At 45.1% G+C, this 27,137-nt stretch overlaps 2 protein-coding genes across 2 annotated transcripts in view; both read right to left on the minus strand.

Moving 5' to 3' along the window:
* Positions 1-1,639: 1,639 nt before the first annotated feature.
* On the minus strand, positions 1,640-9,155 carry TIMM8A (translocase of inner mitochondrial membrane 8A). The gene is made up of 2 exons (XM_035122235.3): positions 8,926-9,155; positions 1,640-2,556 (listed from the first exon to the last, which is right to left on the minus strand). Exons 1-2 carry the CDS (start codon positions 9,055-9,057, stop codon positions 2,395-2,397), a joined length of 294 nt encoding a protein of 97 aa, XP_034978126.1. The 5' UTR covers positions 9,058-9,155; the 3' UTR covers positions 1,640-2,394.
* Positions 9,156-10,660: 1,505 nt separating this feature from the next.
* Positions 10,661-27,137, minus strand: part of BTK (Bruton tyrosine kinase) — a 32,055-nt gene continuing 15,578 nt past the window's right edge. The window contains exons 7-19 of the mRNA XM_060270245.2: positions 26,621-26,688; positions 25,001-25,182; positions 23,189-23,251; positions 22,153-22,207; positions 20,941-21,023; positions 19,546-19,673; positions 17,922-17,996; positions 17,426-17,597; positions 15,883-16,099; positions 15,196-15,260; positions 13,823-13,941; positions 12,782-12,939; positions 10,661-11,348 (exon numbers count right to left, since the gene is read on the minus strand). Of these exons, the coding sequence (XP_060126228.2) occupies positions 11,277-11,348; positions 12,782-12,939; positions 13,823-13,941; positions 15,196-15,260; positions 15,883-16,099; positions 17,426-17,597; positions 17,922-17,996; positions 19,546-19,673; positions 20,941-21,023; positions 22,153-22,207; positions 23,189-23,251; positions 25,001-25,182; positions 26,621-26,688 (1,457 nt within the window). The 3' untranslated portion in view covers positions 10,661-11,276. The remainder of the gene's footprint in view (positions 11,349-12,781; positions 12,940-13,822; positions 13,942-15,195; positions 15,261-15,882; positions 16,100-17,425; positions 17,598-17,921; positions 17,997-19,545; positions 19,674-20,940; positions 21,024-22,152; positions 22,208-23,188; positions 23,252-25,000; positions 25,183-26,620; positions 26,689-27,137) is intronic.

The following is a 27,137-nucleotide window of genomic DNA, read 5'->3' on the forward strand; positions in this document are numbered from 1 at the left end:
CATTGTCAAATACAATGGTGAAGAACCAGGAATTGATCTGAAGGTTTCCTCAGTTTTTTGAAGAACAAACATACTGTAACCCTTGTAAATGAAGGTTTAAGTCCTATGAAAAACTATACTGGTAGTTCTTTGAAAAACACTAAGGAATTAATTAATTTCCTTCTACTGATCCTTATGACTCTGTAAATAGGGAAGGAACAACTCTGTCAGTGACCTTAGACAAGTTGCCTTCTTGACCTTGGTTCTCCCTTCCAAATATGAGTTAAGCAATCCACCTTAAAGGAATATTATTGGGATAAACAAGATGTGGACTGAACAAGAAATCAGACCAGTTCAAATACATTAGAACAGTAATGGGGGGGGGGGGAATACAGCCAAGAACCAGCATCTGCTGCACATCCACACACCATACATAAAGCAGGTGAAGCAGATACAGTATAGGACATCTGAGGACTCCAGCTCTTATCAGCCCTAGCCAGCATTGCCCAGTGATCAATAACAATTGTAGAAGTTGTAGTCTATCAATACCTGGAGAGTCACAGGTTTCCCACCCCTGCAATATTGCTTGCAGCTCAGGCATCCGCCAAACCTTTATAAGTAAAACTTCACCCAATGCAGAAACTGAAGATTTGATTTCTCACTCATTTCTGGGCAGGACAGCATCACCAGTGTTTGGAAGACTCAAGAGCTTCTGCATTTGCGCAAGTTCTGCAATACGTGGTAGGCTAAAAAAACAGGTCTGGTATGTGTAGTGTTATCCTCCTGATCTGAAACACTCATGGACATGTCGCTGAGTTTGGCTTCATCTATCATGGTGTTGCGCTCATAAGGAACTTTAAAACCAGCAAACTTTGTAAGTAGGCTGCCTTTGACTTTCCATATTAAGCAATCTTCTAAAGACAGGCCACCTGTTTCCTGATGCATTTACAGCATCCTCATATTTAAGCTGCAGCCCGGTAACCTTAAGCAACAAGGAATTCAAGGCACATTATAGTCATTAAGCTGAGTGAGGAGGCATAGAGTACTCTCTCTGAGCTTAACATAGAAACTAAGTGGGCTGTCCCTCCTCTCTTGCCAGCATACATATGCAACGTAAAGGGACTGTAGCTCACGGGAACAGCCTCTGTGCTGCCCACAGAAGGCCTCAAGCTCAATCCCCAGCATCTCCAGGTAAGGCTGGGAAACACCGTTTGAAACCCTGCTGCCAGTCAGTGTGGTCAATACTCTCCTATGCATTAATTGATTAATGGCTTAGCCAGTATCTATGCAACTATTGAGATGGTCACTTGTGGCAAGTAAAGATCTATTTAGACCAGACAGAATGGAAGCTATCCAAACATGGGGGGTTTTGTGAGGCGGAACAAACATTTGTAATATATATACGAGTGGATAGCTAGTTATAAAAACTGTCTGAGGTGAGAACTAATAATTTGTGTAGACTTTCCAGCAATTGATGTATCTCTTAGTATGCTTAACTCAGAGACTGCTTCTCTAACAGACAGTGAGAAGAGAATTTCAAACTATCTTTTAACAGCACAGCATTCTCATATTCCAACACCATAACTGCTAGCAACAGCATTCCTATTTCTAAATCCCTAGCAATCAAAGCAGAAGGAATCACCACCGACTCAACAGGCAGTTTAAAATGAATCTAATTGATGTTTATTCCACTGATCAGCAGGAAAGGAATGGAGAAAGTTAAAATTGACTTTTGTACTTGGTAAGTGAAACATTTACATGACCAGATGAGTGGTATTCAGTTCCCATGTCCTCTGGGGTTACTTCTTCCTAGCTATGTTAAGGAGGCCTTGAATATGCACCTTAAATGGCACATGACAGCAAGCAAAGTCAGCCTCCCTCTGTTCAACCGCAACACTAGTTGCGGTTTACAAAAGGGTCAACTCAGCCACATGTTCAAGCTGCAGGTGAGAAATTTATATCAAGGCACCTTTGCTTTTCCCAGGATCAACATTCTTGTCTGAAACCTCCCAGCTTCCTTCATTTCAAAATGGAGGAAATTATTGAATATTGATAAGTGTGCTTCCCTGGCCACACCACTGGGAAAGCAAGTTGTTTGATGCTACAGTTCTGCTGTGTGAAGCTCTTGTTATCCAACAGCAAAATTTAAAAAACCTGGGCAGCACAAGCCCATGCGAATCAGCAAGGCTTCACTTGTCTGACTGCTAAATGTTCACAAGATGGGAATTTAAAACCAGAACTGCTCACGTTGGCCAGGAAACCCAGAAGTCTGTCTCGAATGTGGAGGCCAATGTCCTTCACAACTTTTGATCCTTTCTTCTGCTTGTTCTCCTTGTTCTCCACCTCCTCCTCTTCTCTCATTCAGTTGGTTGGTTTCTCATTAAAGAAGGAAACTGAGGCATTGCAGCATCCAAATCAGTCAGAGAGGTTTTCGGAGAAGGGCGACTTGGATTTCTGTGTCTGCTCCAGTCGGTTGAGAATGAACTGACTGGTGTCAATGAAGCGCTCCACACAGTTCACAAAGCAGGTCTCCGCACGGCTGTCCAACTTGGGGCCAGGCTTGTCCATGCATTTCTCCTATTCAAGATATGGAAGAATAAGCATTGTTTAGGAACACAGGAAACTGCCTTATACTGACTCTGACTACTGGTCCAGGTAGCTTGGTACTATCTGCTCTGACTGACAATGATTTACGAAGAGGAACATTCCCAGCCCTACCTGGAGATGCCAGGAATTGAAGTTAGTGCCTTTTGCACACAAGTTATACAACTGATTTATACCCCTTCTCTTCCTAGTATATAGGGCTTAGGGGCATTCAAGAGACACCAGCAGTTCAGAATTTTGAACCTCAGAACCAGTCCCAAAACACACACACACACCCTTTTTGCATTATACAAGAGGGACATGCCTGGATTTCCTGTCCTGTAACTCTAAACAGAACAGCTGGCTCAGAACACAAACACCCAGGTGGCCTCTCCATCCCCATTGCCTTCCACTGTGCAGCCACCATAGCTGTTTCAATGATGAGAAGGCTAACATAAAAAAATAAACTGCAATATCCCCTGCAGTTTTCTGATTCATGCCCTGTCTCCACCTGGGAGCTGTATCTTAGTGGTATAGCACACTCTTTCATGAAGAAGGGTTCACATTCAATCTCTTTGCATGCCTAGGTAAAACAGGACTGAGGAATCTATGCCCTCCTCATGCCCAATGTTGTTGGGACTATTATTCCAATTATCACTCACCATCTGTCTTTCTTTGCTTGCATGCATTATCAGCAGCAGTACCAGCAATTTCAATAGGTGTACATGTCCTCACCAGTATATCTCCATGCCAACACCACTTACTACACTTACTACATTACAGCTACCGTGTTTCTCCTAAAATAAGACGGGCCTTAAAAATAAGCCATGGCAGGCTTTTCATGAGTAGAATAAATATAAGACATACCCCGAAAATAAGCCGGGGGGAGCAGGTCTGGATGGCGCCAAGGAAGAAGAAGAGGAAAAGGAAGTTTCCTGTCGGCGCCCGGAAACGGATGTTGCTGCCCCGCCAAATCGACCAGCAGCGTGTCCCACGTGGAGCCCCGACTGACCAGGAGCCAGCAAGAGCTGCAGCAGGACCCCCCGAGAGCCGACCAGCAGGACCCCGCGAGAGCCGCAGGTCCCGACAGTACAGCGCGCCGAGCCCCGACCAAGCAGGACCCCACGAGGGCCGACCAGCAGGACCCGGGAGAGCCGGCAACAGCGCGCCGTGCCGATCCCCGACCCGGCAAGAGGCGTAGCGCGCGCCACACGAAGCCCCGACTGAGCGGGAGCCGGCAAGAGGTGCAGCGCTCGCCGAGCCCCAACTCAGCAGGAGCCTGCAACAGCGTGCTACGCCGGCCCCCGACCCAGCAGGACCCGGTGAGAGGCACTGCACACGCCGCACCGAGCCCCTACTGAGCGGGAGCAGGCAAAAGGCGCAGCGCTCGCCGAGCTCCGACCCAGCGGGAGCCTTCAACAGTGCGCCTCCCCGAGCCCGATCCAGCGGGACCCAGTGAGAGCCAGCAACAGCCTGCCCCGACTGAGCAGGAGCCGGCAAGCGGTGCAGCGCTCGTGGAGCCGAGCCCCGACCGAGGGGAGCCAGCAAGAGGCGCAGCGATCACAGAGCCGAACCCCAACCGAGCGGGAGCCGGCAACAGCCGCAGCGTGCGCAGCGCCGAGCCCCGACGGCAAGAGCCAGAGTATGCAGCGCACCGTGCCGAGCCCCGAAGCCCAGTTGCAAAACACTACCGGTACGGTACTTTCTTTTCTTGCCTTGCCCACCTTACAATAATAAAAAATAAGACATCCCCTGAAAATAAGCCGTGGTGTTTTTTTATGGAGGAAAAATAAATATAAGACGTGTCTTATTTTAGGAGAAACACGGTATTAAAAATGTTGGAGGAGTGCTATGATGGTGAGTGTAAGCAGCAGTGAATTTGCACCCACTCACCACAGGCCACCAATACAAACATAAAGAGAGCCATGGCTGGATCAGATCCACAGTCCATCAAGTCCACCATTGAGTTTCTCACAGTGGCTTCTTTCCAGGAACTGAATTCCCGGTAGCCACACGCACAGCCACTGGTTGTTTCCAGCAACAAAGGGAATTCAAAAGCCTCAGAATCTAGAGGTTTTATTTAACCAATCAATAGACCTCTCCTCCTACAGGACTTCATCCAATTGTCTTTTAAAGCCACCTACACCAGGGGCCACCAGTATCCACAATTTCTGTCTTATTTCATAAAATGTATGCACTGCTTGATGTATGACCTTGAGCCAGATATCTTGGAGAGTGAAGTCAAATGGGCCTTAGAAAGCACTGCTAATAACAAGGCCATTGGAAGTGATGATATTCCAGCTGAACTATTTAAAATTTTAAAAGATAATGCTGTTAAGGAGCTACACCCAATATGCCAGCAAGTTTAGAAAACTCAGCAATGGCCAGAGGATTGGAGAAGATCAGTCTACATCCCAATTCCAAAGAAGGGCAGTGCCAAAGAATGCTCCAACTACCGCACAATTGTGCTCATTTCACACGCTAGCAAGGTTATGCTTAAAATTCTACAAGGCAGGCTTAGGCAGTATGTGGACCCAGAACTCCCAGAAGTGCAAGCTGGATTTTGAAGGGGCAGAGGAACCAGAGATCAAATAGCAAACATGTGCTGGATTATGGAGAAAGCTAGAGAGTTCCAGAAAAACGTCTACTTCTGCTTCATTGACTACGCAAAAGCATTTGACTATGTCGACCACAGCAAACTATGGCAAGTTCTTAAAGAAATGGGAGTGCCTGATCATCTCATCTGTCTCCTGAGAAATCTCTATGTGGGACAAGAAACTACAGTTAGAACTGGATATGGAACAACTGATTGGTTCAAAATTGGGAAAGGAGTACGACAAGGTTGTATATTGTCTCCCTGCTTATTTAACTTATATGCAGAATTCATCATCCGAAAGGCTGGACTAGATGAATCCCAAGCCGGAATTAAGATTGCTGGAAGAAATATCAACAACCTCAGATATGCAGATGACACAACCTTGATGGCAGAAAGAGAGGAGGAATAAAAGAACGTTTTAGAGAGATAAAGAAAAATATGGAAACGTGGAATAAATTCCACCTATCTCTATGGGGTCGAATCTCCGCGGTAAAAATGAACATCTTACCGAAATTGATGTTCCTGTTCCAGACAATACCCATATTAGGAGGGAAAACTTGTTTTAAGGAATGGAGGAAAGACCTAGCGAGGTTTGTCTGGAACGGGAAAAAACCAAGGATAAAACATCAATTGTTGATAGACAAGAGAGAAAGGGGAGGCTTTGCACTCCCCGATCTGGAACTCTATCATGCGGCTGCTGGGCTAGTATGGTTGAGAGAATGGATAGTTTTGAAAGAAAGAGAGTTATTGGATTTGGAAGGCCATAATACAAGATTTGGATGGCACGCATATTTGTTATATGGGAAAATAAAATCACACAGAGGATTTTTAGATCACATCATAAGGAAATCCCTGTACAACATCTGGACCAAGTTCAGAGGAATTCTAGAGCCCAAAATTTCATTATGGGCCTGCCCAACGGAAGCCATTGCGATTAAACGAAGAAATATGGATTGGAGCTGGCCGTCATACAGAGAGGTCACGGATATAGAGAATGGAGAGATAATTCTAAAAAAGTATGAGGACATTAAAGGAAGGATGACGGACTGGCTCCAATACTTTCAGCTGCGCCAAAAATTAGCTGTAGATATCAGCAATGGATTGGCTAGGGAAACATCAAGATTTGAAAAAGAACTATTAATAAAGAAAAAGAAAAATATCTCAGGGATATATGACCTCCTACTAGAGTGGGAAACTAAAGAAGAGCTAACCAAAACGGTCATGATTAAATGGGCGCAGGACTGTGGACATAACATAACAACAGAGCAATGGCAACGTTTGTGGACCAAAGATCTGAAATTCACAGCGTGCTATTCACTGAGAGAACATAGCATGAAAATGCTATATAGGTGGCACCTCTACCCACAGAAGTTAGCAAAGATGTATAAAGGGAGAAGTCCTGAATGTTGGAGATGCGGGAAAGAACCTGGATCGTACTTCCACATGTGGTGGACGTGCGACATAATTAAAGACTATTGGGATAAGATCTATAATGAAATCAAAAAACTATTCAAAATAACTGTTAAGAAACAATCCGTAATCTTCCTCCTAGGCATTTTGCCCGATAACTTTAAAAAGGAAGATAGAAAGCTTATGATGTATAGCTTGACCGCCGCTAGAATTCTGATTGCAAGGAAATGGAAGGATAAACTACCCCCTACTATAACAGAATGGCAAACTCTGTTGATTGAATATTTACAGCTAGCGAAATTAACAGGCTGGGTGCGGGATATAGAATATCAAAAGATATCCAAAGAATGGAAATTTTTTAGAGAGTATTTAAAAACATATAACAATAACAATATTCTATTGGCAGAACTTGAGCGATATCTGTAAAACATAAAAAGGGAAACTAAGAAAAGTGAGGAAGAATTTGTGGTTAAAGCTGATATAAACCAACCTGTGGGTAATAATATCAATAACAACAACAAAATTAGATATACTGGTGAAGGGTTGGAAGTTTTGTTTATTTGTGGAAATGGAATACATTCAGAGATATGATTTCGGTATGTATAATTTTAGTTTTGAGAATTTGGTTTGGTTGGATGTATTTTGTCATATATTTTATTTGTTTGTTTACATCTGGAAAGATCTGGTGTAAATAACTTTTAAATCCTTATTCGAAATAAAGGTATTTTAAAATAAATAAATAAAAAAGAACGTTTTAACAAGGGTGAAAGAGGAGAGCGCAAAATATGGTCTGAAGCTCAACATCAAAAAAACTAAGATCATGGCCACTGGTCCCATCACCTCCTGGCAAATAGAAGGGAAAGAAATGGAGGCAGTGAGAGATATTACTTTCTTGGGCTCCTTGATCACTGCAGATGGTGACAGCAGTCACGAAATTAAAAGACGCCTGCTTCTTGGGAGAAAAGCAATGACAAACCTAGACAGCATCTTAAAAAGCAGAGACATCACCTTGCCTACAAAGGTCCGTATAGTTAAAGCTATGGTTTTCCCAGTAGTGATGTATGGAAGTGAGAGCTGGACCATAAAGAAGGCTGATCGCCGAAGAATTGATGCTTTTGAATTATGGTGCTGGAGGAGACTCTTGAGAGTCCCATGGACTGCAAGAAGATCAAACCTATCCATTCTGAAGGAAATCAGCCCTGAGTGCTCACTGGAAGGACAGATCCTGAAGCTGAGGCTCCAATACTTTGGAGAAGAGAAGACTCCCTGGAAAAGACCCTGCCCTGATGTTGGGAAAGATTGAGGGCACTAGGAGAAGGGGACAACAGAGGACAAGATGGTTGGACAGTGTTCTCGAAGCTACCAGCATGAGTTTGACCAAACTGTGGGAGGCAGTGGAAGACAGGAGTGCCTGGCGTGCTATGGTCCATGGGGTCACAAAGAGTCGGATACGACTAAACTAAACGACTAAACAACAACAACGCACTGCTTGTGGGTGGGGGGACACACCCTCAAAGCAGTTAAGTATGCGTAGGCTGAAAGACTTCGCCCCCAGGGCCTTCAGTCCTCCTTGCTTTCTGTGACTTTATCTGATCTCCTGTTAAAGCAACCGAAGACAATGACCATCACTGCAGCTTGTAGCAGTAAGTTTCAAAAAAAGAATTAACCCCTTTAAGGGCACCAGTCCTTTGCATGACCTACGGTACTTTTAAAGCCTCTGTCCATCGCCACAGACAGAGACAGAATCATAGAGTTGGCCAGTTGCCCTGAGGATCACCTTGCAGTGGGAGAAAATTAATTTAAATTGAGCAACCACATCACAACCAACCTTCACCCCAGAGGTACAAGTCCTCCTCCTCGATTTTGCAAGACCACCTTCTGAAGCACATTTCTGGTCTCACCACCACAGGCAAATCCACATTCAACGCACATTTAAAGAACACGGCTTCCCCCAAAGAATATTGGGCTCCGTAGTTTAAAGGGTCCGAGAACTGTGCCTCTGAAGGGGAAACTATATTTCCCATTATTCTTGGGGCGGGGGTTGGAAATCATGTGTTTCAAATCTACGGTGCGGATCTGCTCCCCATCTTGCGGCAGCACGTTCCACAAGTTAATTGCACGTAGCATGAAAGAGTGGGGCTGGGCTTTGGTCCCGTAGCCTTCGGCCCTCTTCCTCCTCCATCATGATTTCCATCTGATCCCCCCACTCCGCCGCCTCTTTCGGACACTCTGCCCGATCCTCTAAGCCTGGCCCAGCGCATCTTGCGGCAGAGAGTTCCGAAGGTCAACCGTGAACAGCACGAAGGAGGCCTTTGCCTACGCCCCGGGCTATCAGCTCCCTCCCAGCTCCTCCTTACCCAGCAGAGCTCCGTCATCTGGTGCACGAGCTGCTGGAAGCGCTGCTTCTGCGTCTCCACCTCAATGAAGTGCTGCAGCTGCGGGTCGTTGACGGCCGCCCCCAAGTCTCCCGCGGCGGACGAAGGGTCCATGCCGGGCCCGACCTGTGAGCCAACAGCGACCGATCGAAGGAGGGAGGGAGGACGGCGGTCTGGCCGGCGACCTTCACGTGCTGCTATTCCCCGCCCCCGGCCGTCCCCTCCGCGCGTGCGCGAAAAGCTTTCGCTTCCAGAGTGCACCGCGCGCGTAAGGCTTCATCCGAGAGCGCTTCCTCTTTCCGGCGGTGGGCGGAGCTGTGCGCGCGCGCTAGGCCATAGAGCTACGGCGTGGGTGGGGAGGGTAGAGTTGCCATCGGGCAAGAAGCCAGTGGGTTCCGCAGCTCGGCTTCACGCGCGCCTACTCAGAAGGAAGCGACATGATGCAGCTCCCCGGAAAATGCGTATAGGGTTGTTACAATTAGTATTAATAATTGTATTAATTAATTAATAATTAATTAATTAATAATAAGAACATCTGGAGGTCCACGCACCTCCCCTCACTAATGTCCTAAATTCAGGTAGGTAGCCGTGTTGGTCTGACGCAGTCGAAATAAATTTTAAAAATTGTCCGGTAGCACCAATTAAGTTCTGAGAATAAGCTTCCGTGTGCATGCACACCTGAAGTATCTGAAGAAGTGTGCATGCACACGGAAGCTTATACCCAGAACAAACTTAGTTGGTCTCTAAGGTGCTACTGGGCAATTATATATATATATATATTTATTAATGTCCTAAAGAGCATTATTGGAGATCTCTGCAAATGGAGTGAATTCATAACCAAAGATGACTTGTCTGCAGCTGTTTGCAGCAGAGATGTCACAAAACACCCTCTGCCCCACTTCACTGCAATGCAGAGATAATGGCCCTCAGGCCCCCATTAATTCTGGCTCTGACCCTCAACACACACCTGGCATCCTGCAATGTGGGAGATACTAATGCATGCATGTTGTAAGCCTCTCTCTCTCAACCTCATCTCTGCTCCATGCAATGCGGGGAGAAGTGAGCTACATTACATTGATGTTTTGAGCTACTGTCTCCAAGCCTTCTTCCCCAGCCGCCCTTCTCTGTACTGTAATCACTCTCAGATATGTTGCAGGGTTGTTGTAAACTACTCGGCTTTCCCCCACTTTGATACCAAATTCTGATTTAGCAGAAGCTAAAAACCCAGTTCCTTTATTATCATGGAGTGGAGCCTCAGTCTATCCACATCCCCTTGTTGAGATTTCCCCCTTCCTTTTGCAGCAGAAGGGCCACGGTGGAATATTTATCAGCATACCAAATCTAATTTATGGGATGGGGAATGTGTGGAGTGCATGAGTGTAACTGTAAATTCAACCTTTTTAACAAAATGTTGACCTAAATACTGTATATTCCTGCGTATAAGACTACTTTTTAACCCAGGAAAATCTTCTCAAAAGTCGGGGGTCGTCTTATACGCCAGGTCGTATTTCTTATACGAGTATATCCCAAACTCTATATTTTAACTGGGAAAGTTGGGGGTCGTCTTATGTGCCCAGTTGTATTATATGCTGGAATATACGGTAAATAAATTTGCATCTTGGGCCATTGAAAGCACATGGCAGAAGACTGGGTGATTGGAAAGGGCAGCAAGATGTGGTGGTAAAAGTATCCAAGAAAGGATGATAAAACAATCAGGTATATTTCCCTTTTATATATTTCATTTTCATATTATTTCTTGTAATTGTTATTTCATCATAGCAAAACAAGTTTCCAAACAATTACATCATCCTTTTTTAATCCCATAATGCCATTTCAAGTTACAGGTAGAAAGCCATGATACTGCACTGAAAGGGATTTACTCTGCTGAAGAGGAAAATAGTACCCAACCAGCACTTGCTGTCATAAGTTAGATCTTCTTTAGCACTTCAGTGAATTCATACACTTAATTCCTTCTGGAGGTCCGTTCTTAACCTGAGGTACCACTTTAGCTAATGGGGCCTCCTGCTGCCGCCGCGCCGCCAGAGCACAATTTCTGTTCTCATCCTGAAGCAAAGTTCTTAACCAGAGGTACTATTTCTGGGTTAGCGGAGTCTGTAACCTGAAGCGTTTGTAACCTGAAACGTCTGTAACCCGAGGTACTACTGTACAAGCCAGTTATTACACGTGAGGCAGACGAAAATAATCTGGTATTGTCTGAAAGATCCAGTTACTTTTGTCATGATGTGGATTCATCCATTAATTGTCCATCTACAAATTCTGGAGCAAACATACAAAAATAAGCAGTAGTAAAAGAGCGATTGGATGATGGCAGTTCAGGGGTCTTCATTTGCTAAATCCAAAATGAGGCTCAGAAGGACTTGGAAGGTGGGACGCTCATCTGCTTTCTGCAGCAAAAGAACAGAAAAGAGGGGGAAGCTTATACAGTGGTGCCTCGCTAGACGAATTTAACTCGTTCCACGGGTCTTTTCTTATAACGAAAAATTCGTCTAGCGAATCCCATAGAAATGCATTGAATTTTTTTTTGCCCATAGGAATGCATTAATTGAATTTCAATGCATTCCTATGGGAAACCGCGATTCGCTAGATGAATTTTTCATAAAATGAATTCGTCTAGCGAGGCAACCTCCGCGAGAAAAATCCTTTCGTTAAGCGGAAATTTCATTAAGCAGGGCATTCGTTAAGCGAGGCACCACTGTACCAATAAGGTTGTTTACTTAAGAGACATTAATGTACTATTATTTATTACATTTATCCATTGCTTTCTACAAAAAAATTATCCAAGCAATCTCTATAAAATACCAAAATTTGGCAGTTATTTAAAAACAAATAGAGCAAAAATACAATAAAACCAAAATTTATAAGGATGCTCATCTAACAACAGCAAAAAAAACAATGAATCCTGCTCTATTTCAAGCAACAAAACTCCATCCCTGTGTTATAAGATAGAATAAATATTCATAAATGCACACATATCTAAATATATGAACCATGTGTCTGAAAAAGTATGGGAGAGCAATCCTGAAGCCATTTTGACTCTCCCAATGACTTCAAATATTCTTCTGCAGTAAGGGAGGCAAAGGGAGAAAGCCTTCCCATTGTGTTTTTGCTTGCAAATCCTGTCTTAAGGGCACATTTGCGTACGAATAGGGTGAGCCTGTGACTTGGATTCAGGAACTAAAGTATTAACCATCACAAAAGAATGACCAGGCTGCCCAAGTAATGCAATCAGTGACCATTACAGTATTGGGTATCCTGGCAAACAGGATTTCTGCTGTATACCACCTCCTTCTGCGATGTACGGTATGTATGATGTTTTACAGGTGGTGGTCTTGGGCTTGCTCACCATTGTTCAGGGTTCTCCTCCCTCCTGTGTGTGGTGAGTGGGGACCCTGTTGCAACAGTTCCTTGAATAAAGATCAGGCTTACTAGCTGCTTTGCTTCTCAGTATACTCTGGTTGGCCTCTGTTATTTTCTCCTACCAATAGGGAACCCACTTAAGGATGCTATACGGGCTCCAGAATACCTCATAAGCAAAAGGGAGCAGTTTGGCAAGCCAGGCAGCAGGCTCAGTTGCCCAGATTCTGGGGACAAGGAGGGACTGGTCACCCAGCGCGCACCATGCGGATTGCCAGGAGGAGCTACCAATCCTCCAGTGGTCCCAGGGCCTGGCGATAACTGGAGTTGTTGCATTTTACCATTTACAGTTCCTGATTTATAGTAAAGAGAGAGAGAACTTCATTACTGGGTGCCATGCAAGTACTGTACCGTATTGCTAATAAATAAGCAAGCAACCGGGGCAGTTTACGGGAAGCCTTACCTCGTGCCAACAGCTGTACATGATGGCATAGACTCTCTCAGAGGCCAGCTGGGGGCGATAGAGACGCAGCCCTTTGGTCACATGCTCAGTGGTCTCGCTGTTGCTAAACCTCTCGTAGGGCATCTTCCCCAAGGTGTAAATCTCCCACATCAGGACACCTGTCAGTCAGGAAAGCACCATAATGGAACTTGGAATCACTGGCTCAACCCCTTATCTTGGGGTGACCTCTGTGTTCTACATGGAAGCTGCCTCCTAATGGGCCATGGTGAAAAAATGGAGCATTGGTTACAGTCCTTTAGCATCTTTTAAGTCTCTACTATTTAAGCTCCAGTGTCTCCTTGTTTTGTATAGTATTTATACAGTGGAACCTCGGTTTATGAACACCACGGTTTATGAATTTTCGGTTTACGAATGCCGCGGACCCATCTGGAACGGATTAATTCACTTTCCATTACTTTCAATGGGAAAGTTCGCTTCAGTTGATGAATGCTTCAGTTTATGAACAGACTTCCGGAACCAATTACACCCATGCTTCGGGTTAAGTACGCTTCAGGTTGAGTACTCCGCGGACCCGCATGGAACAGATTAATCCATTTTCCATTACTTTCAATGGGAAAGTTTGCTTCAGTTTAAGTACTCCGCGGACCGTCTGGAACAGATTAATCCACTTTCCATTACTTTCAATGGGAAAGTTCGCTTATGAACGCTTCAGTTTATGAACAGACTTCTGGAACCAATTGTGTTCATAAACCGACGTACCACTGTAGTCAGATATGGCAATGTATGTACCGTATATTAAATATACCCCAAAGCCCTATGAACGCTGTTCCCTATCCCTAGGATTTACAGTGAGTTATTAAAGGCCTAGCCCGTGCATCTATTCCGGGGCCTGCAAATCACATCAGCAGCACAGTGTTCTTAATGTCCTCCCTATTGCAGGTAGGGTTCCGTTCATTTGCCTGTCCTAGAATCTACTGCCATAGAAAGTTCATCCTCTGACTATTCCAGGTTCTACATCAGTGGCACACACTTTCAACTCACCAAAAGCCCAAATGTCCGATTTGCTGCTGAACTTGCTGTACAAAAGAACCTCTGGAGGGGACCACCGGACTGGAAATTTGGATCCCATGGAGCTAATGTAGTCATCATCCAAGACGTACCTGCGTAGACAGATTTTAGTTGTGCTAGTTTATATGTTGCCTTACAGGATCTTGTGCTTCCTAAAAGCCTAAGAGTGCCTCAAGATGAACATTCATTCCAATTTGTGTGCACAAAGCTCCTGTGGAGATTAAACAATGTTTGCTCTTTACTGAGCAATGCAAATCCATTCTTACTTGTTTGCAGGAAGGTTATACAAGAACGCGCATTCATCCTGATTTGTTTGCATGGAAATTATATGTATTCCCATCAGTCGATCATTAGCCTATCCTTTTTAAGTGCCTTCCCCACAACACTCTCTTTAAGCAGAAAAGGTTGCCTTTGGATTCAGTATGTTGTTGGAGACAGTCACTCACATAGAGGAAATTTAAGTTTGTATAACAGAAGTGCTCTGTTACTCTGGTACAACACATCCACTTTGAAAAAAAGAAACTGACTTCTGTGGCCAGGAGACTCCAAGAAGGTTAGCCAGTAGGAAATGTGACCTTTGGGTTGAAAAGGATTGCCCTTCCCTTCTATACACTTGCCTAGGAGTAAGCCCTACTAAACTCAAATGCAGCTTATGAGTTATGGGATTGCACTGCAAACCTTGTCAAATGCTTCCTTGAAAAGACATATCTGTTGGATTACCGTAGATATTTAAATTGGAAAATATAATAAAAATGTTTATTTAAAAAAAAGAAAAGACATATCTGTGCTTCCTGTCAAAACCATTAGAACTGTTGTGTCTTCTCATATGCAAGTTTGTGCACTTAAACAAAGAACTAAAGCTCTTATGAGCTAGGTGGGCACCTCCTGCCTCGCAGTAAGAACATCATGGCTGGCGAGAGACCAGCCTGCCCTCCCTCCCACCATTGTCCAGAGAAGGAGCAGCAGCTTCAATGCTAGCTTTCCTCTTCCCTCCTCATTTATTTTTCCCTTGTATCATGTCTATGAGATTGTGGGCCTCTGGGCAGGGCTGTCTTCTAATTTAATGTATGTGCCATGCTTAGGAAATGTTAAGCACTTTATGTCTTAAATAATAATAACGGACTAAGAGTTGTTTAATCAGGTAACAAAGCTAAAATAGAAAGAGGTAGTCCAAAATGGTAGCTGCAGTGAAGGATGCAAACAAAGAGGCTGAGGAGGAACAATAGAATGGCAGTCATAATGAGAAAGACAGCAAAGGGAATAATAAAAAAGGCATATAAAAAGTTAAACAGAGAAAAAGCTAAGCAACCTCAGCGTCCTACACATGCATATGCACACAAACTGACCTGGAGAGACCGAAATCCGAGACTTTGACAACACCTTGTTCACTGATCAAGCAGTTGCGAGCAGCCTGTGGCAGAGATATAAGAGAATATGGTCTCAACATACATTAGCTGGGTAGCTACCAGAGCAGGAATAAAATACAACAACAGTAACTTACAAAATACAGTTATTACAAATGCAATAAGAAAACAAAATGCAGCAGGAAGACCTCCTTTCTAGCAGAGAAAAAGCACAAAACCCAGGGCCACTGCTCAGTGGTAGAGCATCTGCTTTGTATGCAGAAGGTCTCAGGATCAGTCACCAGGAATTCCAGGTAGGGCAGGGTATGTCCCCCACCTGAAACACTGGAGAGCTGCTGCCAATCAGTGTAGATAACATAGAGCTGCATGGACCAGTGGTCTGAGTGGGTAAAATGAAGTTTCCTATGTTCCACTTTTCCAATCAGCAGCAGAGATGATAAAATAAGACTTGGTTCACAGCTCTGAGAGGCTAGAATTTTCTTTTAAAAATAATACATTCTGTTCAAAATGTGAGAAAAAGAGTTCAAGCACAAGCAAGGTGCTCTTCTCTGGAGAAGCTGTTCCATAGCCAGGGTGCTACTAACAAGGAGGTCCTCTCCCTATTAGGCACCCCCCCCATTTACTTCACATGGCAGGGGTATATGGAGAAGTGGGAAAGCAATCACCTACCAGGTCTCTGTGCAGGAACTGCTTGGATTCCAGATACCCCATGGCCTCGCAGACATCCTTGCACATCTCGAGAAGCTCCGTGCCCTGGAGGGACTGCCGAGTGTCCCGCAGGTAAGTCAAGAGGCAACCTTTGGAGAGGTACTCAGTGACGATCAGTATTGGCCTCTCCTTCGTGCAGACTCCAAATAGCTGCACTAGCTTCTCGTGTGAGAGGTTCCTGGAGTGAGAAAACATCATAAGAACATAGGAAGAGGCTTGCTGGATTGGGCCAAAGGCTCATCTAGTCCAGCATCCTGACCAACAGGATGTCTCCGGGAAGCCCTAAAAGCAGGATTTCAGTACAACAGCACTCTTCCCACTTGTGATTCCCAGTAACTTGACGGCAGAATGGAGAGCTGTCTCTTGAGATTCTCCATAGTGCTAGGGGAAGAAAAACCATCATTGGTCCATTTATACCTCAGAATTGTCTACAATGACAGGCAGTGGCTCCAGATAAGGTAATTTGAGACAGGTGTCTCTGTTAGCTCTACTTGGGAGTTGCCAAGGGGGTCTTCTGCCATGAAAGCAAATATTCTGTCACTGGGCTTTGGACCATTTTCCATTATTCTTCTCCACAAGAGCACAAGTAAATGCTAAAAAAACCAACAGCCATGTCCTGCTATTTCCAGGATGGGAAACCTGTTGCCCTCCAGATGTTGACAGACTATAGTTCCCATTATCCTTGACCACTGGCCATGCTGGCTTGGGCTGATGGGAGCTGATGATGGGAGCTGAAGTCCAGTGGCATCTAGAGAAGCACAGGTTCTCTATCCCTGTGGTTTTCAAAAAGACTGGATATCTTTGTGTGTGGTTTGATTTGAGTCATTTGGGGTGATGACTGGCTGTAATAGCTGTGCCTGTGGAGGTACCAATAAATGGGAGATTTGACAGGAGGGGGTGGGCTAACTGCTTTGGTTCCCTTTCAGTCTCTCATTGCATGCTTTTCATGCAGAAGACAGCAGATTTAGGGTGCCTTCAGACTGTCAGTATTCTGTGGGAGGGCTTCAAGCACATACAAGGACGTTTCAGTTTGCAAAGTTAAAAATGCATAAAAGTCCTCTTTCATCCTGAAGCAACAAATCCTCCTTACAAAATGAAAGACATTTTGCAGTTTTAAGAAATGTACCCAAAAGTGTGGAATGACAGGGAAGGTGCACAGGGAAATCAGGATGAATGATTATTGACTTATAACTACCCCACAAACAAACCAGATTTGATGCTCAATTTACCAGATATATCCAAACCTCTGTGCAATCTTTGTGGTAGCAAACAAGAAAGACTGCTCAATAATAGAGGTGCCCTTAATCCCTGATATCATCAGCTACAGCAGGGAAGGGGAAAATGTGGCCTTGCAGATGTTACTGGACTCTAGCTTCCACCACCCCAGGGACTTGTAGTCCAGTATTCTCAATGTACCCCATCCCTATCCCAGAAGAAAGAGGAAGCTACCCAGAAAAAGGGAGGCAGAGACAAAGAGACGAATATAAAGTTCTTTGCTACTCACATCATGACTTTGGCTTCTTCGATGAATGCATCCTCTGACATGGAACCTTCCTTTATCATCTTCACTGCCACATCATGCTGGCCTCTCCATTTCCCGTGCTTCACCACCCCAAATTGCCCTGTCCCCAGCTCCTTGAGGAATGTTAGGTCCTTTGGATCAATCTCCCATGCCCCTAGAATCAACACAAAGCACAGTGTAAGGTGTCAATCATTGTGGGAAGAAGGCTTCTTAGAACTGGGCTGGGCAACTTGTGGACTCCAGCTCCCATCAGTCCTAGTCAGCATGGCTAAAGGTCAGGGATGCTGGGAACTGTAGTCAAACAATATCCAGAAGGAAACACATTTCCCACCGCTGATACAGAGGGGAAAGTAGCAAGAACAGCTGTTTGGTTCACCTATCCCAAGCCCACTTTCACTGCAGGGGAGCAATAGAAAGACAGTAAAGGTGAAGGTGCAACATACAGATAAATCCCAAATGAAGAGCATTCAAATATTACCATATCCAAGTCCAGCTGTGGAAGGAGCAGTTCTCTGTTGCGATGACACAGGGTACTTCAATCTGGAAATAAGCCCTAGGGTGCATCAAACAATTATATTTTGAAGTAGTGCATTCATAATAATATAGGTGCAAAGCAATATAAATTGCATTACCATGTATATTATAAACAGAGCTGTATATATTCTACACTAAAGATACCCGAATTCAGCATCAGGATCACAAGTCCAAATTGTGCAGCTTGTGTAAACTACAGGTACAGTATGCTAATGCAATCTTAGGCTGTGTAAACAGAAGCATAGTGTGCAATACATGAGAAGTAATAGCTTGGTTCTATCTTGTGCTGGTCAGGCCACATCAGGAATACGGTGTCAAGATCTGGGTACCACACTTTAAGATCACTGGCTGTGCACACCCCCATACATTTAAAACACATTGCTTTCCTCAAAGAATCATGAGAACTATAGTTTACTCCTTGTGTCGCTACATGTTATGCACATACAGTACTTTACCTTTAAAGCACAACCTTCCCACCAAAGAATTCTAGGTGCTGTGATTTGCTAAAGGTTGCTGGGAGTTATATATCTGTGAGGAGTAAACTACAGTGCCCAGAGGTATCTGAGGGAAAGCATGTCCATTGTCCTATGAATGTGCTTTGAAGGTATAGTCTGTATGCAGCCATACCTCCTAGCCCCTTAACAAACTACAGTTCTCAGGAGTCTTTGAGAGAAGTCATGTGCTTTAAACGTATGGTGTGTATGCAGGCGTTGACAGAATGGAGCACATCCAGAGGTCAGTGACTTGGATGAGGCGATATCTGGAAACCAAGCCCAAAGGGGAATGGTTGAAAGAGTTGGGCATGTTTCACTTGGAGAATAGAAGATGAAGGGGAAGCATGAGAAGATAACCAGGACGGTTGCCAGATTCTGTGTCCAGATATGCAGACATAGACTCCCTCCTGAGAAGAACCAGCCCGTCTGAATGTCCCAAAACAACGTTCCCTGAGCGACCCAGGTTCAGTTTTCTGCGGCAGCTTTTTAAGTTTTAAGCTTTAAGCACTCTTATCCCCATTGCTTTTATGAATATCGATTTTATTGTTGTATAAAGTGTCACATGTATTATATGTTCTTTGGAATTGATCTTCCAAAGGAATTTTTATAAGAGCTGGTCTCTGGCCGTAATATGGTATTCATATTCATATTCAAGGGGAAGCAAGATAACTGTCTTCAAATAACTGATGATGGAAGAAACCTGTTGCTTGAGAGGACAGGAGAAGACACAACAGGTGCAAATTGCAGTGGAGCAGATCTCAGTCAAATGTTGGGAGAAACCTCTGAGGGGTAGGAGCTCTTTATACTCTGTAAATGTTTATTTTCAAGAGCCACACTATTTTTTTGTGTTTACATTTTTTAATTATAAGTTTTTAAACAGTTTTAAACTGCAATTTAAATTGTTTTGACCTGCCCTGGGATCTTAGGGCGAAGGACGAGTAATAAATTAAAATAGGTTGTTGACCTTCTTTATCAAGCTGTTGGCATTTATCCCTCCCCTTCCCCTTCCCCCACTCCCATCTCCATCGTAAAAGTCGGCAAGTTTCCTTGTGCCTCAACCATTTCATTTCTCACCTGCTGCATTATGTTGGTGGTAGTTGATCAGCTCTGGGATGGTGTTGAAGAGGTGCTTCTCTGCCAGGAAATACTGGTTCTGGGGTGTGGAGCACACAACGTAATGGCGGATCATCCCCTGGGGGTCCCTGTGAAATCAATTGCGGATTGGTGACCAGTAGGGTAATGATGAATTCTGGAGTTCATGACTCCTAAGGTGTGACTAAAGGAAAACCGATAATTCCAGGGAATGCCATTGATGGATTTCAATCATTGCTGCACAACAAGTTAAGAGCAATAACATGAGAAGGATGGAAGGGATAAGCAAGGCAGCACAGGGCTGAGCAGCCTTTTCTGAAGCCAAGGCGGTGGCAGCTATATGTGGAACCAGAGCCAGTGACAGGCAAAGCCACACTTTGACTGGTTGTAAGTAATAAGGTTGTAAGTAATAAGGGACCCAGGTGGCGCTGTGGGTTAAACCACAGAGTCTAGGGCTTGCTGATCAGAAGGTCGGCGGTTCGAATCCCTGCAACGGGGTGAGCTCCCGTTGCTCGGTCCCAGCTCCTGCCCACCTAGCAGTTCAAAAGCACATCAAAGTGCAAGTAGATAAATAGGGACCACTCCGGCGGGAAGGTAAAGGGCGTTTCCGTGCGCTGCTCTGGTTCGCCAGAAGCAGCTTTGTCATGCTGGCCACATGACCCGGAAGCTGTCTGCAGACAAACACCGGCTCCCTCGGCCTATAGAGCGAGATGAGCGCCGCAACCCCAGAGTCGGACACGACTGGACCTGATGGTCAGGGGCCCTTTACCTTTACCTTTAAGTAATAAGGTAGGCAGATGAGAGCTGGTCAGGTGCAGACTCAAACAGAATGCCCCTATTTTCTGAGGAAAGTTGCAAAATATGAGACTGAGGTGGGTGGGGCAGTATTCCCAAGTGTGCTAATGAACCAGCATCCATTGAGTCAAAGAGCACATTCCCCCAGGAGTGAAGTGCTAGGCAGGGTCAAAGCCCAAAATGCCTAGGGACACCCCTTCTCTCTGTTTTTCTCCCTTTCATCATCCATCCATCCATCTATTCCATCTTTCTCATGCACACAAACCCCACCCCTATAATAACACATATACCTCCAACAGGTACTCATAGACCCAAGCCTGCACTCCCTTCACCCACCTTCTATTCATTATCTCTCTCTCTCTCCTCTTCCTCTATTGTGAAGGTACAGGGAGGGGTATCAGGGGCCAGACAGAGGGAAGAGGAGGGCCGCAAGCAGATAACGGGTTGCAGCAGGAGCAGGCCAGAATAGATGCTATCCTCCATCTGGGGCTCATCCTCATATCTGTCCTACTGTTGAGGTTTTTACTGAGGACTAGTGTAATGCATGGTCATCTTGTTCCTACACCAGCAGGCCACACTTACCCAGATGACTTGCCAAACACAGAGACTGTATATTTTCCTGTATTGCTGATGGAGTCTCGGACAATGAAGCCACCATCTTTGCCCTGAAATTTGAAAGCAGGTGACATCATTAACATTTCATGGGCGGGGCGGGGGGTGGGGAATGAGCAGCGATCTTTGAAGTAAGCTGCAAGAAGCACCACGTGCCTAGTGCAAACTGCAGTGGGTTCAGGGACCTGCATGTCCTTGACCCTGTAGAAGTGATATCTAGTGTTTTGACCCTACCAATGCATCCTCAGTCTTTGCCCTCCCTTCCTTTACATCTCTCCCACCTCCTCGTCTATCCCCTCACAGCTTGGCCAAAATTCCCCGTCCCCAAATCTCCGCCGCCCCCCCAAAGCTTGCCCCAACCCCTTTTAAAGGAGGGTCAGCAGAAGCACTTCAATAGCAATTTGACAAAATACTCTGTAAAGGGCCTTCCCCCATCACTGAAGCCATAGTTAATGGAAGAGGGCATTAATCTGGGTCTTGCTAGACCTACATATGCATCACTTCCATATGCTAGGGTATGTTTTATAAAGGCAGCAGAGCAGTCTCTCCTGCAGAATCTGCTTAAAATTTTGTGTACAGTTTTGCTGCTTTTGATATAGACTCGCACACACCTTGGCATTTTGATTAGGGTGGTAGAAAAGCAGCTATGTACGGTAACCTAAACAAAAGTGAGTTTTCTTCTTCTTTTACTTTTTTGAAGGAAGTGGGTATTAGTAGTTGTTTCCCCCCCTTTCTCATGCTTTGCATACACTCACCATGGGATCTGGTCTACAGCCAGCAAGACAACAGAATGGCAAGCAGGTGAGCGACAAGTAAGCCTGGATGGCAGGCAACCCAGGTGAACAGTTTAACAGGCACTGCAGAGAGCTGATTGCCAAACCACTCTCTGAAGTGCCTTGCCTGCTCTGTTACACCTCTCAACAGCCGTGTTTAACGGAGAAGAGGACGTCACTCTCTGAAGTGCTTCCCTCACTCAGTAAAATAGCTCCCCTGGGTCACCATTCTGTTGTCACACTGGAAGTTGGCATGCCCATGGGAACTGCAGCATGATGACTGCCTTACATTTTTATGTATATAGGCAGATATATTTTCGGGCATTTTTAATATTATCTGCTGACTTTATAATTTAACTCTCACAGTGAAAGAGGAAGGAAAGAAGAAAGGAAGTACTTATACACTCACCTCTTGCTTCAACAGTTCCTCTGCTTGCCTTCTAGTTATGTTTTTCAAATACCACCTGAAACATAACATAATATTTGCCAGGGAGGAACTGCAAAGAAGAGGGCTGGGAGGTGGTAAACCTCTACTTTTGGGGTGAAATGTTAACATAAAGCTCAAACATTTCCCACCCAATCAGGGCAGATTACTAGGTCTCTTGGCAAATGTGTGTTCTCCAAGGTTGCAAATCTGGAGACAATGGAAGTATTTTGTAAGGGATGAGCTGTCAGGAAAAGGAGATGGATGCTTAACCACTCCCACACCCATCAATTCTCCCCTATGAAATCAATTCTCCCTTGATGCCATTTCCCCCTTTGCCATATTTCTGCTTTCCCCTGCCAGTTAGCAGGGGTGTGGAGGTGTGATGAAAAATGGGTTGTCATGGCAGGCATTTGCAAAAAAGACTCAGAAGATAGAAATGACAGGGCCCTCCTCTTCCCAGCCACCGGTTCTCTACTACAAATATGAAACACTACAAAGGAATAGACAACCTTGTCAATTTTGGTTTCTCCTGTTCTATTCTTTTTAATCAGAAATTTGGTTTGCCCCATTTCTGCATATATTTGTGATTTTTTTTAAAAAAAACGCTACAAGAAAATTCCTGTGTATGTTGGGGTGCTTATCTCCTACTATATGCAATTCTGCCTAGGATAAACATTTTGCAAGTCATTCCCACCCCCCAACAGAATGCATTTTTGTGTATTATCCACTATGTCTGCATGAGCTTTTCATGATTATACACAATTTTTGTATGCATTCTTTGGCTGAAGAATGGCATAATAAAATTTGGTGAAGTGTGAATTTTGAAGAAGAGCTGTTGCTTGGTTCTCGATTTATAGATTTGGTAGGTTCGTCAAACACATTCCCCCCCCCTCATTACTACCCCCCATCCCAGACTCCAGAATGTACCTTATTACAAATACAAAGGGACAGATATTCTTATGTTTTTCTCATAACATTTAACTTCTGCCCTCAGGCCTACAGTTCCAAGGAAACTCACTCATACATCTCCAGAGAATCTTTTGTTTCTGTGACATAGTTGCTGGGAATGTAGCCTTCTTTCCTGTAGGGCAAAAGAAAACAACAACACTGTGAGCCGCTCCCTATGCAACTAACAGGAACCCAATAGGAAAGGCCTGTAGCTCAGTGGAAGGGTGCAGACTTTGCATGCAGAAGGTCCCAGGCTCAAATGCTTTGGCTCGACTGAAAGTCCAGCGCTTTATTAGCAAAAACACGATATCCAGAGACTCAGCCCAGTAGACCTGAAGGAGCATCTTCACCCCCATCATTCAGCCCAGACACTGAGGTCCAGCTCCGAGGGCCTTCTGGCAGCTCCCCACTGCGAGAAGTGAGGTTACAGGGAACCAGGCAGAGGGCCTTCTCAGTAGTGCCGCCCGCCCTCCTATCAGATGTCAAGGAAATAAACAACTATCCTATTTTTAGAAGACATCTGAAGGCAGCCCTGTTTAGGGAAGTTTTTAATGTTTGAAGTTTTATTCTATTTTTAATGTTCTGTTGAAAGCCACCCAGAGTGGCTGGGGAAACTCAGTCAGATGGGTAGGGTAGAAATATGTTGTTGTTGTTGTTGTTGAGAGCCAGGCCTAATGAGCAGAGCAGCTCATTCCTGGTGGTCTTCTTGCATGAAAATCAGTTGCTGAGACTGAAAGTCCCCAACTTCTCACAGTTGCCTGTCCCCTCCTCTCCAGGGCTTTCCCCAAACAACCAGAGACTGCACCCAGTGGTGTCGCAATGGGGGGGGGGGCGGTGTGCCCCGGGTGCCATGTCTGGGGGGGGGTGACAAGAAGGCATCCTGCGGGGGCTCACAGCAGCGCGAGCAGCCATCGCGCCGCCCCAGCCACAAGCAGAGGATCCCGGCGCCGGCGGCAAACCACTATGTACAGCGCATGTGCGGCATCGCACACATGCGCTGTACATAATTACGCCGCACATGCGCTGTACATAGCGGTTTGCTGCCCCGGGTATCACGACGCCTTCGTTCATGTGCAGCCAACCTCTCCTCTCCTCACTTCATGTCATGCCTCACCTAGTTCTGAGAGACCAGGAGAGAGGGGAGCTTGTCACATCAGAAGAGAGAAACACCTGTGACTCTTTACCAGCCTGACTAATCTCTGCTTCTTGATCTCCCTCTTCCCATCCTCCTGCTCCAGCTTCTGATTCTGATCTTCTCTCTGCCACAAACTCTCCCTGCTCAATAAGGCCTGTTACCCCTTCAGCTTCCGACACCACATCCTCTCAGGTTTCTCCCTCTTCTTCCTCTGACCACTCATTCCTACCACCACTCTCCAGGCTCTGAGCCTTCTTCCCTTGGGGGTTCCTCAGCTGGTTCCTCCCAGGACATTCCTCTGCACCCAACCAGTCCATGACAAGCACCATACATTTTCTCCTAACATACACATGTTTTGCATTGGGTTTTCCCTAAGAGGTACATTTTTTGCAAAGCAAATTCTCCCAGAATAATGCATCCTTGTATGTTGTCTTCACTAATAAATGCATGTTTGTGCACACTTTATCCCAGTACTGTAGGTGCATTCTTGCACATATTACTTGGCTACAAATCTGCACAGCAAAATTATGAGAAGTGCACATTTTGAAGGACAGCCAACTCTGTTCTCATATATTCCCACCCTCACCCCGGAAAATGTGAATTAGTTAGGTTCGCCTTTAAATGAGAATTAATTCTACTTCCCCCCTCATCTCCACCTGTGGGACGGGGGTGGGCAAGAGGAGGGTGGGCTCCTGGCAGTGGCCTTGCACTGTTCTCCCCCCCTACTGTCTGTGTTGGGTCTCTTACCCGTTCTGGTCTTGTGCTCTCCACCAGGACTCATTGCTCTCCTCCAGTACAATGTACTCTTTGCCCTTTTGCAGCTCCAGGTCTTGTTCAGTCATTGGGAGATAGTCATAGAGAGCCACGACTTTCCTCGTCCTAGACTGGCCACCAGGCACCGGTTCGGGGGGCAACTGCTTCTTGATCATCTTTGTCAGTGTTCAGAGAGGAAACAAGAAAAGAATGAGACTTTCAGGTTACCTCTTTCAGCACCTATCACAGGTGGAGAGAACTTGATGGAAAGAAGTACCGACAAGAGAAGAATGGCTAAAGAAATGAATGGACTATGCAGAAATGGCAAAACTTACCAGAAAATTAAGAAATCAAGACAATAAACTTTTTTAGTAAGGGATGGAAATGGTTTATTGAATATTTACAGATGCCGGTATGTTGCAAACAAGACAATAGCAGGATTGTTGTAAAAACTTGCAGTTTCTAAAACATATACGAATTAGATAAGAAAAAATAATAGAGTTAATTGGGATATGCAGGGGAAAAGAAAGAAAATAAATGCATGGGACCGCAGAAACAAGAGGAGGGAAGTCTGGGAAGTCGAAGATGAATATGTAAGAATTGTTTCATTTCCTTTGTTGAAATGTTTGTTACAAATGAAAATAAATAAAAAAAATTAAAAAAAACAGGTGGAGGGAAATTGTGAAACACACACAGAGAGAGATGTTGCTGGACTGCAACTCCCATCACCCTTGGCTATTGGCCATTCTGCCTGTGGTTGATGGGAGTTCAATAGCACTATGCTGCCTACCCCTAGTACAGGGCTGGAGAACCTTTCTGTCAGGCCAATACTGACAGATGGGCACAACAACCAAGTAGAGGATTGGCAAAGCCTTGTTTTTCCACTCCCTATCAGGTGGTGGGGAGGCAGAAAAAAGCCTGCAATGTGTAAGCATGGCTGCAAGCAAGAGGAGACCCTCTTGCCTGCAAAAAAGGAGCTGCTTGCTGTAATAATAATAATAAAATAATAATAATAATAATAATAATAATAATAATAATAATAATAATAACAACAACTGTACCCCACCTATCTGGTTAGGTTGTCCCAGCCACTCTGGGTGACTTCCAACACACAATAAAACATAAATCATTAGAAACTTCCCTGTCCTGGGCTGCTTTCAGATGTCTTCTAAAGCTTGTATAGTTACTTATCTCCTTAACATCAGATGGGAGGGCATTCCACAGAGTGGGTGCCACTACCAAGAAGGCCCCGCTTCCTGGTTCTTTGCTTTGGCTGAGTATGCCTGTTCCCAGTAGGATTTAACTCCCACCACCACCACCTTGCTGCACTGGTCAGCTGATGAGTGGGTGAAGAAACAGTGAAATCCTGCTGCTTTGGGTATAAGAACAGGCATGTGCAACCAAGGCAGAAATGAATCCCACCATACTGCCCATCAGATGATGTCACAAGTGATAAAATGTTTGGGAGAAATGGCTTCATGGGCCCAAATAGGCCAGTTGGAAGGCTAGGATTGGTCCATGGGCTGAAGGTTCCTCACCCCTGCCCTAATCCTGTCTCTGCCCCAAGATGCAAACCACCCACCGCAAAAAATTGCAAATCGTGGCTGCTCATACCTTGTTCTCCTCTGGAGTTGGTGGTAGAGGCTTGTCAGGCTTGAGAAGACAACGGCCGCTTCTGAAACCTTCAATTAGAGGAAAACAGGGCATTTAAAGTGCATCTCCAGTAGGAATAAAGGAAAAAATTCTTCATCACGCTTTCTGAAGACCAACCCAATTATGTGGCTCTGAACTTGCTTGCAGATTAGAATGCAGCCCCTTATCTGATTATGCACTTCTCTGGATTTCGCAGGACTGTTTCAGTGTGCAAAAAGTGCACCCCAAAACACATCTTTTACAGTTAAGATGCGTATAAAATGTGTATTTTATGTGAAGCTGCCTTGGTCACGCCAATGATCTCTGGCAGGCTAGGGACAAAGGTGAGAGGTGTTTCCTAGTTCTGCTGGACCTCTCATCGGCCTTTGATACCATTGACAACGACATCCTTCTGGACCGTCTAGAGGAGCTGGGAGCTGGGGGCACTGTCATGCAGTGGTTCCGCTCCTTCCTCCTGGGCCGTGTTCAGAAAGTGGTG

The sequence above is a fragment of the Zootoca vivipara genome, chromosome Z2 (assembly GCF_965207765.1).
Source record: "Zootoca vivipara chromosome Z2, rZooViv2.hap1.1, whole genome shotgun sequence".
NCBI classification, from domain to species: Eukaryota; Metazoa; Chordata; class Lepidosauria; order Squamata; family Lacertidae; genus Zootoca; species Zootoca vivipara.